This window comes from Peromyscus leucopus, chromosome 2 (genome assembly GCF_004664715.2).
Source record: "Peromyscus leucopus breed LL Stock chromosome 2, UCI_PerLeu_2.1, whole genome shotgun sequence".
NCBI lineage: Eukaryota > Metazoa > Chordata > Mammalia > Rodentia > Cricetidae > Peromyscus > Peromyscus leucopus.
In genome coordinates this window covers 62,088,528-62,101,903 of record NC_051064.1, presented here as the reverse complement: position 1 = coordinate 62,101,903, position 13,376 = coordinate 62,088,528, and the positions used below count along the sequence as shown (strand labels likewise).

The window sequence follows — 13,376 nt, the reverse complement described above, 5'->3', positions numbered from 1 at the left end:
TTTCACATTTAAGAAAAAAAATAATAAAGGGTTGGAAATGTAACTCTGTGGGGAGTTCCTGTGCCTAGTATCCATGAAGTTCTGGGTTCAATCCCATGAGAGTAATAATACTTTCAAAATAAAACATTAGAGGATCAGCTAGGCCGCTCAGAGAATAAAGGGGCTTGCCAGAGGTTTGACAATCTCAATTATATCCCAAAAAGTTGAGGAAAAGAACCAATTCCCAAAAGTTGTCCTCTGATCTCCAAGTGTGACACACTGACACACGTGTGCATACACAGATAAAACGTAATAAAAATAAAATGTAAAAGCGTAATGACTGAGGAGATGTGGGTAAAGTGTTTGCAAATCCCCACAAGCCACATAAAGCCAGACATGGCAGCGTGCATCTGTAACCCCAATGCTCCTGTGGAGAAATGGGGAGATGGAGACAGGAGAATGCCCAAAAGCTCAGTGGCCAGCAAGCCTGGTGTACACCGTTGAAAGCAACAAAGGACACTGTCATAAACAAGGTGGAGGGTGAGGACCCAACACTAGAGGCTGTCCTCTGACTGATGCACGCATACACCCACAAGAATACACACAAGGACACGTATGCACATGAACAAACACGTATCACACACACACATACATTAATTTAATTTAATAGAAATTTGATAAGCCAGGGAAACAAGCCTAGAACAATCCCATTTCCAACTCAGCCACTTTCTTGGTCTTTTCAGTATTAGAGAGTTAGCGTTAATAGTATGTGTTGGCTAGCTATGTGTTATGTCAGTGAGTGAAGGTGTCCTTGGAGGCCAGATGCCCTGGAACGGAAGTTACAAGTGTCATAGAGCCATCTGACAGAGCTGCTGGGAACCAAACCCAGGTGTTGTGGAATATTACTTTAACTATGTAAAGGTGTGTTACATTTGTTTATGCTTCGATTTGTTTAATTATGTAAAGATGGGTTGCTGTTTTACCTTGCCTGCCAAAGGCATCTGATTGGTCTAATAAAAAGCTGAACAGCCATTACCTAGGCAGTGGAGGGGTAGGTGTGGCTGGTGGGCAGAGAGAATAAGTAGGAGGAGGAATCTAGGCTCAGCCTCCACAGCACAGAGGTAGGCTGCTGTAGCCAGCACCCTTTGAAGTTTTCAGCTGCATCTAGTACACAACTCAAGGGTAAAACGATCTGTGTTAAGATTTGCCTGAGAGAGGCGGGGCAACTGAACGCTCAAGCCACAGCTCCGTGGAGTGCACCGCTCAGGTGATAAACAACACAGCGCTTTCGGGCACACGCCGACCTGTGCCCTGGCCTTTGTCCTGCTTCCTCAGAACATGTCTGTGTTACTCTCCTACTCCTGCAATGAAACACCGTGACAGGCAACTCGAAGAAGAAGAAGAAGAAGAAGAAGAAGAAGAAGAAGAAGAAGAAGAAGAAGAAGAAAAAGAAGAAGAAGTGTATTTAGCCTTACACTTCCAGAGGCATAGAGGCGTGGCCGCAAGCAGCAGGCAGGGCTGCAGGAGCAGGAAGCTGAGCGCTCACATCTTCAACCACAAGCACGAAGCAGACAGGGCAAACCAGAAGTAGGGTGCAGCTCTGAACTCTCAAAGCCCACCCCCAATGACGTACTTCCTCCAGCAGGCTGCACCACCTCGCCAAACAGCACCACCAACGAGGGACCACGTGTCCAAACACGGGAGCCTAGAGGGGTCGTGTCTCATTTAAATTGATAACAATGTTCCCCTGAAGGTTTCAATTGGCCTATTTAGGTTTGAAGAAAGTTTTAGAATTCTTAAGTCCTTTGACATAATGCCGTATCGTGGTACCTTTGGCACAGGATAACCTCACTAGTAACCGCCATTGTGCACGCAGCAGTCCAAGTACTAGGACAGGCAGTGGCCAGTGGGAACAAATGCAGAAACGCTGTGACGCTCTCTCCTCTCCTAGGAGATGCGCCTATTGCTTGGAAGTCAATGGGCAATGAAGAGCACAGTTAGCAGCATCCAGGAGAGGAGTTCCTTAGAGCGGTGGTGCTCCTCACCCTTCCTAACACGGCAACCCCTTAACACAGTTCCTCAGGCTGGGGTGACCCCCAGCCATAACATTATCTTCGTTGCTACTTCATCACTGTAATTTTGCTACTGTCATGAATCCTAACGTAAATATCTGTGTTTTCCAATGGTCTCAAGCGACCCTTGTGAAAGGGTTGTTGGACTTCCCAGAGGGGTTGCGACCCACAGGTTGAGAAACCACTGCCGTACAGGACAGCTGCCCAGCTCCTCAGCTCCAGCTGCTAGCCAAGGAGCAGGTCCTGTTGCGGGAAAAGTAGGAGAAGTTCCCTAAGACACCTGACTGACTGCAGAGTAGCCACAATTCTTCCAGGAAGAGCCCTCCGGAGTGAGACTGGCCAAAACAGGCGAAAGTCCAGCCTGCAGAGTGGGCAATGGTGGCTCCAGGGACAGCTTCTATCGGTGAAATGGAATGGGACTCGACCAACCTTTGGAATAGGACTGTTTGAATGCAGGATTGAATTGTTACTTTTCTTTAAGGAGTTTAAAAAAAAAAAGGGGGGAACTCACATGAAGACAAAGGGCTAGGGGGATGGCGCAGCAGGTTAAAATCACGTGACACACAAGCATGCGAGCCTATGTTCAAAGCCCCAGCCAGAACCCCTGTAAAAGGCCAGGCATGGCCCGACCTGGTGGTGCACACTTTTAGTCCTGGCACTCAGGAGGCAGAGATGGATGCTACAGAGTGAGTTCCAGGACAGCCAGGGCGAGAGAGAGAGAGAGAGAGAGAGAGAGAGAGAGACAGAGAGAGAGAGAGAGACAGAGAGAGAGAGACAGAGAGAGAGAGACAGAGAGAGAGAGAGGCAGACATGGCCATGGAGGGTGACGGGGGCTTCTTGACTGACAGCCTGGCTCCGGGTTTGATGGGAGACTCTGTCTCAAGGTGGACAGTGACAAAGAACACTCAGCGTCTTCCTCTGGCCTCTACACATACCTCTTCACACACACACACACACACACACACACACACCTCTCCACACACACACACACACACACACACACCTCTCCACACACACACACACACACACACCTCTCCACACACACACACACCCACACACTCACACACACACACACACACTACACACACACACATATGTGCACACACAAGACACATGCAACACACACGTCCTCACTCTCACATGAAAATCAACACAAAGGTATTTCAACAAGGTCATGGACACTGCCTGTCCACAGCTACAAGGCAAAACCTTTACAGCATACAACAAGGAGGAAACTGAGAAGTTATTATCGCATTTATTATACTTAAATTGTTATGACATTCTCTCTGAATTGTGCTTGAATCTCAATGTTATCTGATTGTCCTGGCATGGACACCATGAGGAGAAGAAGGAGGAGAAGGAGGAGGAGGAGGAGGAGAGGAGGAGGAGGAGGAGAGGAAGAGGAAGAGAAGAGGAAGAGGAAGAAGAAGAAGAAGAAGAAGAAGAAGAAGAAGAAGAAGAAGAAGAAGAAGAAGAAGAAGGAGAATCTTAGCTGCATCTTGTCTAAACAACCTTGAAGTCATCTTAAAGTATTCCTTGAAGTCATCCCAAAGGGTCACAACTACAAAAATTCAGAGGACAGATTCGGATAGACATAAGACACACAGTAAGTTAGTCATTTTATCCATTAATCAAAAACCCCCAATAGGAAAGGCTTTATTTTCCTCCATGACACTAAGATAAGCAGTTTTATATCAAAACAACCTGAGAGATTAAGAAATGTAATATTTGCTTTTGTTGCTAAGTTAAACTCGGGACACAAAACAGACTTCAAATCTGTGTAGGCCAAAGTTTCCAGAGAGTTCAGGTCAAGGCATCTAACACCAGGGGTTCTTCCTTGGCAACACCAGAAAAGAGCTATATCTAAACAATAAAAGCAAGATTCTGTTGTAACTGGCAAAAACCCATTGAGAAAAACGTGAACAAAGTAACAATGCTTGCCCTGCATGGACACTCTGAAACCGGAGAGCCTTTGGTTTTGATTCACATTTCCAGCTTAACCCACCCCTGAAACTTACCAACACACCGAGTCCTCCCATTGCCCCAGAAGCCGTAGTTGCAAATGCAGATCCTCTTCCCGTCTTTTTGCTGGCACGTGGCATGTTCATGGCAACTGGCACAGACACCCAAATCTAAGTCAGAAATCACACGTGTCCAAAACGGGAAGTTAAAGGTGAGAAATGTTTAGTCAACGGACATGTATCACAGAGAACCAAGACGTGAATGCCAAAATAAAGCAGGTCAAGTTCCCATCTCATCCTTAAGACCTTCAACAGTGATTCACTGTCCACAATATACAATGCACATTCTTCTGCCAATCAAATCAGCAGTCTCCACCATCTGTCTTCTCATCAACTCCTCCAGCTTCATGTTCCCAAACTCCAACTGCATGGTACCTTCCAGGCAGAAGGGACAACTACTATCTACGACCTACTATCTACAACCTACTACCTACAACCTACTACCTACTATCTACAACTTACTACCTACTACCTACTATCTACAACCTACTACCTACTATCTACAACCTACTACCTACAACCTACTACCTACTACCTACTACCTACTCTCATCCTTGTCATCGTGATCATGATGCTCCCTTCACCTGGAATGCCTATGCCCTCTTCTCTACTTGTCTGGAACTCACTCTTATTTTCAGGAGCCAGGCAAAATGCCTCATTCTCCCTGATGTCTTCTCCACTCCTAAGGAAAGGTGTACACATCTTCTAATCTCCCATAAAACATGTATACTCCCATAACAATCATGTTAATCTCTAAATATGTTTAATCCTCTCTTGGTACTATGAATGAACCATATGATTTTTACAGCACAATATAGACACTCAACATATTTTTATTGGCTGGATAAAGAGATCTAAAATGGGGACTGGAGAGATAGCTCAGAGGCTGCTTTTCCATAGGACCCGGGTTCAATTCCTACCACTCATGGTGGTTCACGACCACCAGTAACTCCAGTCTCAGGGGATCCAACACCCTCTTCCAATCTTCTGGCCTCAGCAAGCACTGTATACACATGGCAGACAGACATACAAGCAGGCGAAGCACCCATACACATAAAATAAATCTAAAATGTGACTTGCTACAGCTCTAAAAGCAAAGGCAAGGGAGAGGAACGTGTGCCAATACTCTCTCTCTTTCCCTTTAGGGAAAGAGTGAGTGTGTTTAAGATCCCAAGTCCCAACAGGATGGCCAGACCCCAGTTACTTGGATAAACAACAGAAATATTTGAAGCTAAAACTCTTAAAACATCTCAGTTTACCAAATGGTGATATATGACCTGAGATCAAACAAGAATTTCTACTCGAGGCTATGTAGAATATTGAGTTTCCTGCCTGTGTCTCTGTAATTTCAGGAGTGGCCTTGTAAGGAGAATGTTCCAGCATAGAATTTCATCCTAGTCTTGGCTTCGTACTTACCCAGATAACACAGCCTAGCCCTCAGGCTGCTCCAGGCACGAGACCAACAGAAACTGGGAGATTACTAAAAACTCTTAATCTTGTCTCTTCCTTTTGTTTTTTATTTTACTAACAAAAGACAACACATGAGAGGCCAGCCCGGGCTAAATGAGAGTCCATCAAACAAATGCCAAACAATAAATACAAATAAAATGAAAGATAACATAGAAACAAAGCAAAGCACTAATGCTTACCAATCCCAAATTAACCATGGAATATCTATAAATATCCCATGACCATAAAATGCAAAAAAATAATAAATATTATCTGACCACCATGGAATAATGGAATAAAACTTCAAAGCAACACCTATGTCTAAAGGTTGGAGAGATGGCTCAGCAGTTAAGAGCACTGGCTGCTCTTCCAGAGGACCTGGGTTCAACTCCTAGTACCACAAGTCTGTTCATAACTGTCTGTGACTCCTGTGTTCCAGGGGATCCAACACCCTCATACAGACATCTATGCAGGCAAAACACCAATGTGCATAAAGTACAAATAAATAAACCATACTGAATTGTTGAAGAAAAACAAAACAAAACAAAACACTGTCTGAGGCAGTACTCAACGTACATACAGGAATGTTTTTAATTATGAGTTTGTTTAAAAAAACAACCTATGTCTAGTTTCCTCCAAAGAAACCCACTTGTGCAACATTCTCCTAAAGCAGTCACCAGACAAAGGTGATGTCCAAGCTGAAATGCATAATGATAGATAGAAAAACTTACGGCAAAAATTTGAGTTTGTTATGCTTTCATATTTTTTAAAAAGTAATTAAAAAAAAAAAACAAGCAACCACAGAAGAGACATAGAATTTTAATGAAAGAAGTTTGAGGGGGGAAAACATATGGGTTTAAGCATTATAAAAGAATATTTTTAAAAACAAAAGAAAGATTTCATGGTAAACACTGAAGATTTCAAGTATACTCCCAATCCCCTTACACCTTAAAAAAAAAGAAGAAAGAAAGAAAAAAAAGAAAAAAAGAAAGAAAGAAAAAGAAAAAACAACAACCAAAAGAACATGAAATGAAAGATTAGAAAGGTGTAAATCTTTCTGGATGTGTGTGGAGGGGTGCATGTATATTATATGTATGTAGAATGTATGTAGATGTGTGTGTATATGTGTGCACCTATACATGAAGGCCACAGGACAACCGCAGTACTATTTATTCCTCAGGCATTGTCTACATGTTTTGTTTTGAGTTTTGGCACAGGATCGCTCACTCCCTCACCAAGTAGGCTAGGCAGGCTAGCCGGTGAGCATCAGAGCATCTCTACCTCCCCAGCCCCTAAGAGTATAAATCTTAAAATAAGTGATGAGAGCAGACAAAGGATGCTAGCAATTATTTCAGATGGGAAAATCAATTCATAGAAACTGCTTTGACGAGAGGAAGAAACAAAAGTCCCTGGGTACCTAGAAAGACAAGGTGTAAGCCATATAAGCCCTGAGTAATGCTGCTTACTAGCTTGCTCGGTCTATTTTCTCACATCATTCAGAATCACAGCCCACAGTGGGTGGAGTCCTACCACATCAGTCAAGAAAATGCCCCATGGACTAGCCCACAGGCCAATCTGATGAAGGCATTTTCTCAATTAAGATCCCCTCTTCCCAGACATGTCTAGGTTTGTGTCAAGTTGACAAAAACCAACCAGCACAGCAACTCCTTAAACACACTGGAGATGAACCTGCCTGTAAGATGCCGTTCACAGTCAAGAGAGGAAAAGAGTTTGCTGGAGCCCTTGAATTTAACATCTGTCCTCACCTAACTCCAGCTATCCCAGTCGGACAAACCCAGCAAACTCACTGTTCAACCTCCTTGAGACTGCCTTCCCCAAACTTGTGGAGACAGTGGGAATACTTTAAATAACCAAGTGGGGGACCCAATAGAGTCCAAAAATCAGAAAAAAAAAATGTCTAGAATTCTATGCCAAACTGCACTGTTCCTAAGAAACTACATCAAATTCCAGAGATAGAATCCAGGAGCCAGAGAAATACCATATTCTCTCCTCTCCGGCATTCTTGACAGAAAAAACACAGCCTCTCCTTCAGTCAAGTGCACTACCATAGATCTACACCCAAGCCTTGGCCTCTCCTCTAAATGTATCCAAGACAGAAGGTGCTTTCTCCTAAGCCGAGTAATCATTACAACCCTTGTACCCCCTCATCCCACTAGCCCCAGAACTAACTCTGACCCTTCTGAACCCTTAACCTTTCCTTGTGTGAAATGTTTCCAGGAGCCTTGGCTTCCTTTGGCCATCTCTCATTCACTTTCTTATCTGACCAAAATCAATCCACAGTGGACCCCACACTTCACCTCCAGACCAAAACCAAATCCATAATAAGAATACCCAGTGTCCCAGTCTCAACTCTGAGTCTGGAGTTAAGCAGTCATTAATTTGGGGCCCACCCTGAAGTTCACGTCCAGCCGTCGCCTACTTCAGCCATTCTACTCCTCTCTCACGCCGCCTCACACCCGACCGACACCTTCTCCGGAAGGCTGTGAGTCTTTGCACTTTTTTATTTTTGGTGGGGTTGGGGTTGGAACCTAGGGTGTCCCAAGCACTCAGCCACACGGAGCTACACCTCCAGCCCTGCGCACTGTTTTGTGAATCCAACAGACAGCTGTTAGCTACAGCTGCAGACATCAGAGAGCTCCTCTTAGATTCGACCAGAAGAACATGGATGTGCACAGCATCAAGTGCCTGGGGGGGGGGGGGCAAGCCCCTGTGGAAGTCCTTCATTAAGTCTCGCCTCACTCCTCAGCGGAAGCCACTTTCCGTCGCCCTGACACCATCCTCTCTCTCCATCTCTCTTGCCTCGCCATGCCCACTATGGTGCCATCTCTCATGAAGACAGAGTGGGGACCACGCCTATGAAACACGCAGCAGGTGCACCTCACTTCACAGAGTGGGATCTCCCCAGTACTGCCCGCCATTCCTCCACCACGACCCCGGTTCTGTCTCTCCCTGGCCTTCCTGAACCAGCCAGACCTGAGCCAACAGGTCCCACAACCACTCCCAGACTGGGAGCAAAGCCACAGAAAGGCTGAGAACAGGACTGACCAGCTCCACCCTTCCTCACCCAGTGACAACCTCTGCAGTCCCCTGGGGCCAGGCACCCCACCCACTCAGTGTGCTCCCCCACTTCCCTCAAACGCAGGCTTCAGCTCACTTCCCCCAAGCATCTTCCATTAATTAAATGTACCTCAGAGAGGGAATCTACAGGGGCCACTGAGACGCTAGCTAGCAATGGCTGCCCTCGGCTTGTTATCGAGCACTCGGAGACAGCAGGAGAGTCGGGAGTCTGAAGCCAACTGTGGCTACACTGGACGATCCTGTCTCAGGTAAAAAGATACAACACACAACACACACACACACACACACACACACCACACACAATATAAACACACACCACACACAAAAACAAAACAAAAAAAAAAAAAAAAAAACACACACAAATAACACACACACACACACACACACACACACACACACACACACACACATACACACACACACACACACGGCACACACAACACACACCACACACCACACATGTACACACACATATAAACACACACCACACACAAAAACAAAACACAAACAACAACACACAACAAAAAACAACACATGCACTTACAAATAACATACACGTAACACATACACACAAAGAAACGCATAAACACATACATATACACATACAGACACAAACACACACACACACACAACACACACACACACACACACGCACAACCAGACCAACCAGAGAAGGCAAATAAGCCCCCTAAGCAGTCCACCAAACACCTGTAAGAGACTGCTAGCAAACAGCCCCAGCTTCCCAGGCGGGCCATCCCTAAGGCCCTCCCTTACATGTCCCATCCAGTCTCTCCCATCCTGACTGCCCGCTTTGGAGTCACCCCACCCCAAATTCGGGTGGCAGTGGCTGCCCCCCTTGCTACAGCCAGCTCGCATTAACAGTCTTCATTTGCTTGTTACCATTGGGGGGCCCCTGTTTACTCCCACATCATTCGGAACTTGAGCCACAACCCCTTTTCACAAGGGACTCTTGGTCTAATAACAGAGTCTCACTCAACAGTGCGCAACAGATGTGTGGCCATGGCGTCAAAGAGAAGCGGACAGTGCCTGATGGCCTTCCAGCATGTGAGAGAGTAGCCAGCCTGGTTCTGAAATATAAACAGCGCTCACTCATGAGGTAGATGACTGGAGAAGGAGGAAATGGCATGTTGCCAGTCTTCTTTCCTCCCCTCCCCTCCCCTCCCCTCCCCTTCCTGACTTCTCCCATTTACAGCTCAGCTTTACAAGAGCTCTATTAAATATCTTGTCCATTCTTGTATTTCTATCTTTTCCCTACTGAGTAATGGCTGTCGCTCTAATATATGAGCAGATGGACTTGCTCTTCCCCAAATCCTGCACTGACCTGACCAGCCTAGCTGAAGGGTAACCTCCTTTTCCTTCTAACTTCTCCAAGCACCCCTGTGTTGTCAGCCAGAGTCACAGAGTCCAAAGGCCTTTTCTCAGCATACTGTGAGCGCCAACGTCTGGCTTCCTCAGCGCCATGCTAGCCCAGGCGTTCCATGCATTTGGGGCTGCATCTTTCTCCCTTCCTTGCATCTACCTAGCTCCGCCCCAAGGACCCATCCTTGAGCTGGACACATGGCACTTCAGAGGCTGAGGCAGGAGGGTCGTTTCACCCCGACATTTTCCACCTCCAGGAAAGGAGATTTTTGTAGAACTGGATTCTCTGTTCCTCAGTGAAAGGAAAGTGTCTACCTAAGGAGAGGCGCTCAATGAGGCAGCCCCGTGTTCATGTCCCCAAATCATCTCACACCTTCCAAACGGGCTAGAGATGTGGCTCATGCTTAGCATGCAAAAGCCTGAGTTCAATCCACAGCACCAAAGATGTCTAAAAGAGAAGAAATTGTAGAGGATTTGGCGTTGACTGTTAGTCATGTTCAGCCATCTTAGCCCAACAAATCAATGGACCACACTTAATACTTTCCTAGGCTGGAGTCTTCACACAGATCCTAAAACAGGTTTCAAGTCTCCATAGGTTTTTATTCACACTCTCATGGGAGACCCTGCTGGCTACTTTTGTGTCAACGTGACACAAGCTAGAGTCATTTGGGAAAAGGGAATCTCAAGGCTCCTGCTAGACTGGACCATGGGCAAGTCTGTGCTGCATTTTCTTGATTGATGATTGATGTTGAAGGGCCCAGCTCACTGTGGATGGTGCTACCTCTGGGCTGCTGGTCCTGGGTGTTACAAGAAAGCAGGCTAAGCAAGCCACAGAGAGCAAGCAGTAAGCAGCATTCCTCAATGGCTTCTGCTTCACTTCCTGCCTCCAGGTTCCCTCCCTGAGTTCCTTCCTGCCTTGACTTTTCTCAGTGATGGAGTATGACCTGAGAGTTGTAAGCTGAAATAAACCCTTTCCTTCCCAGGTTGTTTATGGACAATGTGCTGTTTTTTATCACAGCAATAGAAACCCCAACTAAGACAGAGAGACCAAGTCAGGGGAGGAAGAAAGCCTACTAGAGTACCAGATGTCGTGGGTGGGAGAAAGCCATTCTAGAAAACTGAGCCATCAAATACCCAAAGTGATAGAGAAAGTCACCAGACAGCCTTTAATCCCAGCACTCAGGAGGCAGAGGTAGGCAGATCTGAATTCGAGGCCAGCCTGGTCTACAGAGCGAGTTCTAGGACAGCCAGAACTACACAGAGAAGCCCTGTCTGGAAAACCCAAACAAAACAGTGCCAGGCAAGGAGAATTTGGGGGGACAGGAATCTGTCCCCCCAAAGTCCACCCTTAGCTCACTTCCCTTCCACTTCTACATCATGTTTGGTTTTTGTGTATGTTTGTTTTTGAGACATCTCACTCTATGGTCCAGGATGATCTCAAACTCATAGCAATCCTCCCTCCTCAGCGTCCCAAATTCTAGGATTATAGGCATGAACTGTTTGGCTTTATTAAAGGAAACGGCAGTGAGAGACTGGGTGTCCTTATACCCACTGTTTGGCATGCTCTCCTACAGTGGCTTCTGCTGACCCCCCATGAAGGAACAGTTAAACCCAAGCACCAAGGTCTGCCAGTCGGCGTAAGACTGAGTCCCTCTTGTGAAACCCAGTCTGTTTTTTAAATCTCTGGTCCCTTCTATGTTGTGCATTGCACATTGTCGGCAGTCTGGAATTCATTCATTGCGTTGTTTTTTGTTTATCTGTTTGTTGACTGGGTCTCACTTTGTAGACCAGTCTGGTCTGGAACTCACTCTGTAGCTCAGGCTGCCCTCGAACTCAAGATAATCTTCCTGCCTGTCTCCCAAGTTGGATTTACTCATTGTACACACATCTGTAAAGAGTGGTCAGTACCCTCCTCTATGGGATGGAATGCCTTTCCGTCCTCTTCCTAAATCCAAGGATCAGTCCCTAAAGCTCAGTTTCGCTTATCTCGCATAATGGCTCCCTAGTAAGACATAGTTGTTCCCTCTTCCGGCCAGTACACCTCCTCAGAGCGCTAACATCATTCTGCTTTCTATTTGGTGTGTGAGTAGATGTCAACTCACTTTTCTGTCTGAACCTCCATGTCAGGTAAATCCCACCATGTTCCGGTTTGTTTGTTTGTTTGTTGTTTTTCAGTTTGTCTAAGACACGGACTATTTGCTTGTCTGTTTCCTTGCATCTATGCAGCTAGAGCGCCAACACTGCATGTTTACATCTGACACAGGGAAGAAGATATTAATGGGCTTTCTATGGATGGATGGATACACAGATGCATGGATAAATAGATTAATGAATGGATGAATGAATGAATGAACTAAAGAATGAACTCTATTCCTATAAACTTTTTATACTTCCTTCTTAGCATTCTTAACATTAATTTCTTCAGGGCAGTGAAAAATATGAAAAGGGGAGGGGGGACGGCCACAAGGTCAAGAATTTGTCCTGCAAAAGCCACCCCGACCAGAAGCTGGGAGGACCTGTGGCTCGCCCTCCCACAGGCGCTGCTCCCCCGGACCCACACCCCGGCCCAGTCCCCACCTCCCTACCCATCCCCAGAGGCGCGAGCTGGAGCAGGGCCGCCTCCACCCACGCCCCAGTGTCCCCAGGGCGGGCAGCCCTGACTGCTCCTGGCTGCTCCGCCTCCGCGATTCCTCCACGCCCCGACTCTGTGCCGCCGGACCCTAAGCGAGAAGCGTCAGCTTCGCCCGGAGCCTCGCACTCACCGTCCGTGCCCGGTTCTCCGCTGACGCCGTAGGCCAGGCCGAGCAGCAGCACCAGCCGCAGCAGGGGCAGCACCCGGCGGCCTGGCGAGCGGCGCGTGCCCCGGGGCCCCCGGCCCATGCCGCCCGCTCCCTCCCGGCGCCCGCCACTCCCCGGAGGGCCCTGTGCGCAGAGATAAGGCCAGCGGCGCGGGGAAGGGGCGGTGCAGTGGCTTCCGGCGCCGGGCAGCGGAGCGCGGGGTCCCGGCGGGGGAGAGGGGGAGCGGGTCCGGGGTCCCGGGACCTAGGTGCACCTGGTGCACCGGCTGCGCGCGGGACACGCCACGGGGAGAAAATGGACTGTGCTGGGGAGGAAACGTCCCGGTGCAAGTGTGACTTGTAGGGTCTCTGGGGAGACCCGAGAGAGGCGAGGGCCACACGAAAGGGTCTCTTCCTGGACGGGATGGAGAGCTGGTCTCTTCCTGGACCGGATGGAGAGTTGGGATGTGGTGGCCGCCGCACCAGGGAGGGAGAGGAGAGGGCGACAAGTCATGGGCCAGTCCACCCGGGGTGAAAATACTGGATCAGGTGACAAAAGTTCCAGCCGCTGGACGGACACCCAGCTTGGCACGTTAGGA

General features: G+C 47.5%; 1 protein-coding gene across 6 annotated transcripts in view; it reads right to left on the bottom strand.

The window, feature by feature from the left end:
- Positions 1–12,934, bottom strand: part of Susd1 (sushi domain containing 1) — a 124,495-nt gene extending 111,561 nt beyond the window's left edge. For 4 of the 6 annotated variants that reach the window (XR_005090833.1, XM_037202625.1, XM_037202624.1 and 1 more), the window contains exons 1-2: positions 12,763–12,933; positions 4,070–4,183 (exon numbers count right to left, since the gene is read on the bottom strand). Coding sequence is in view for 5 of the 6 variants with exons in the window: in XM_037202625.1 (XP_037058520.1) it covers positions 4,070–4,183; positions 12,763–12,880 (232 nt within the window). In the remaining variant the exon portion in view is untranslated. Of the gene's footprint in view, positions 1–4,069; positions 4,184–12,762 lie in introns of all 6 variants that reach the window. The other 2 variants (XM_037202626.1, XM_028856430.2) reach the window with 2 other exon arrangements.
- Positions 12,935–13,376: the final 442 nt, after the last annotated feature.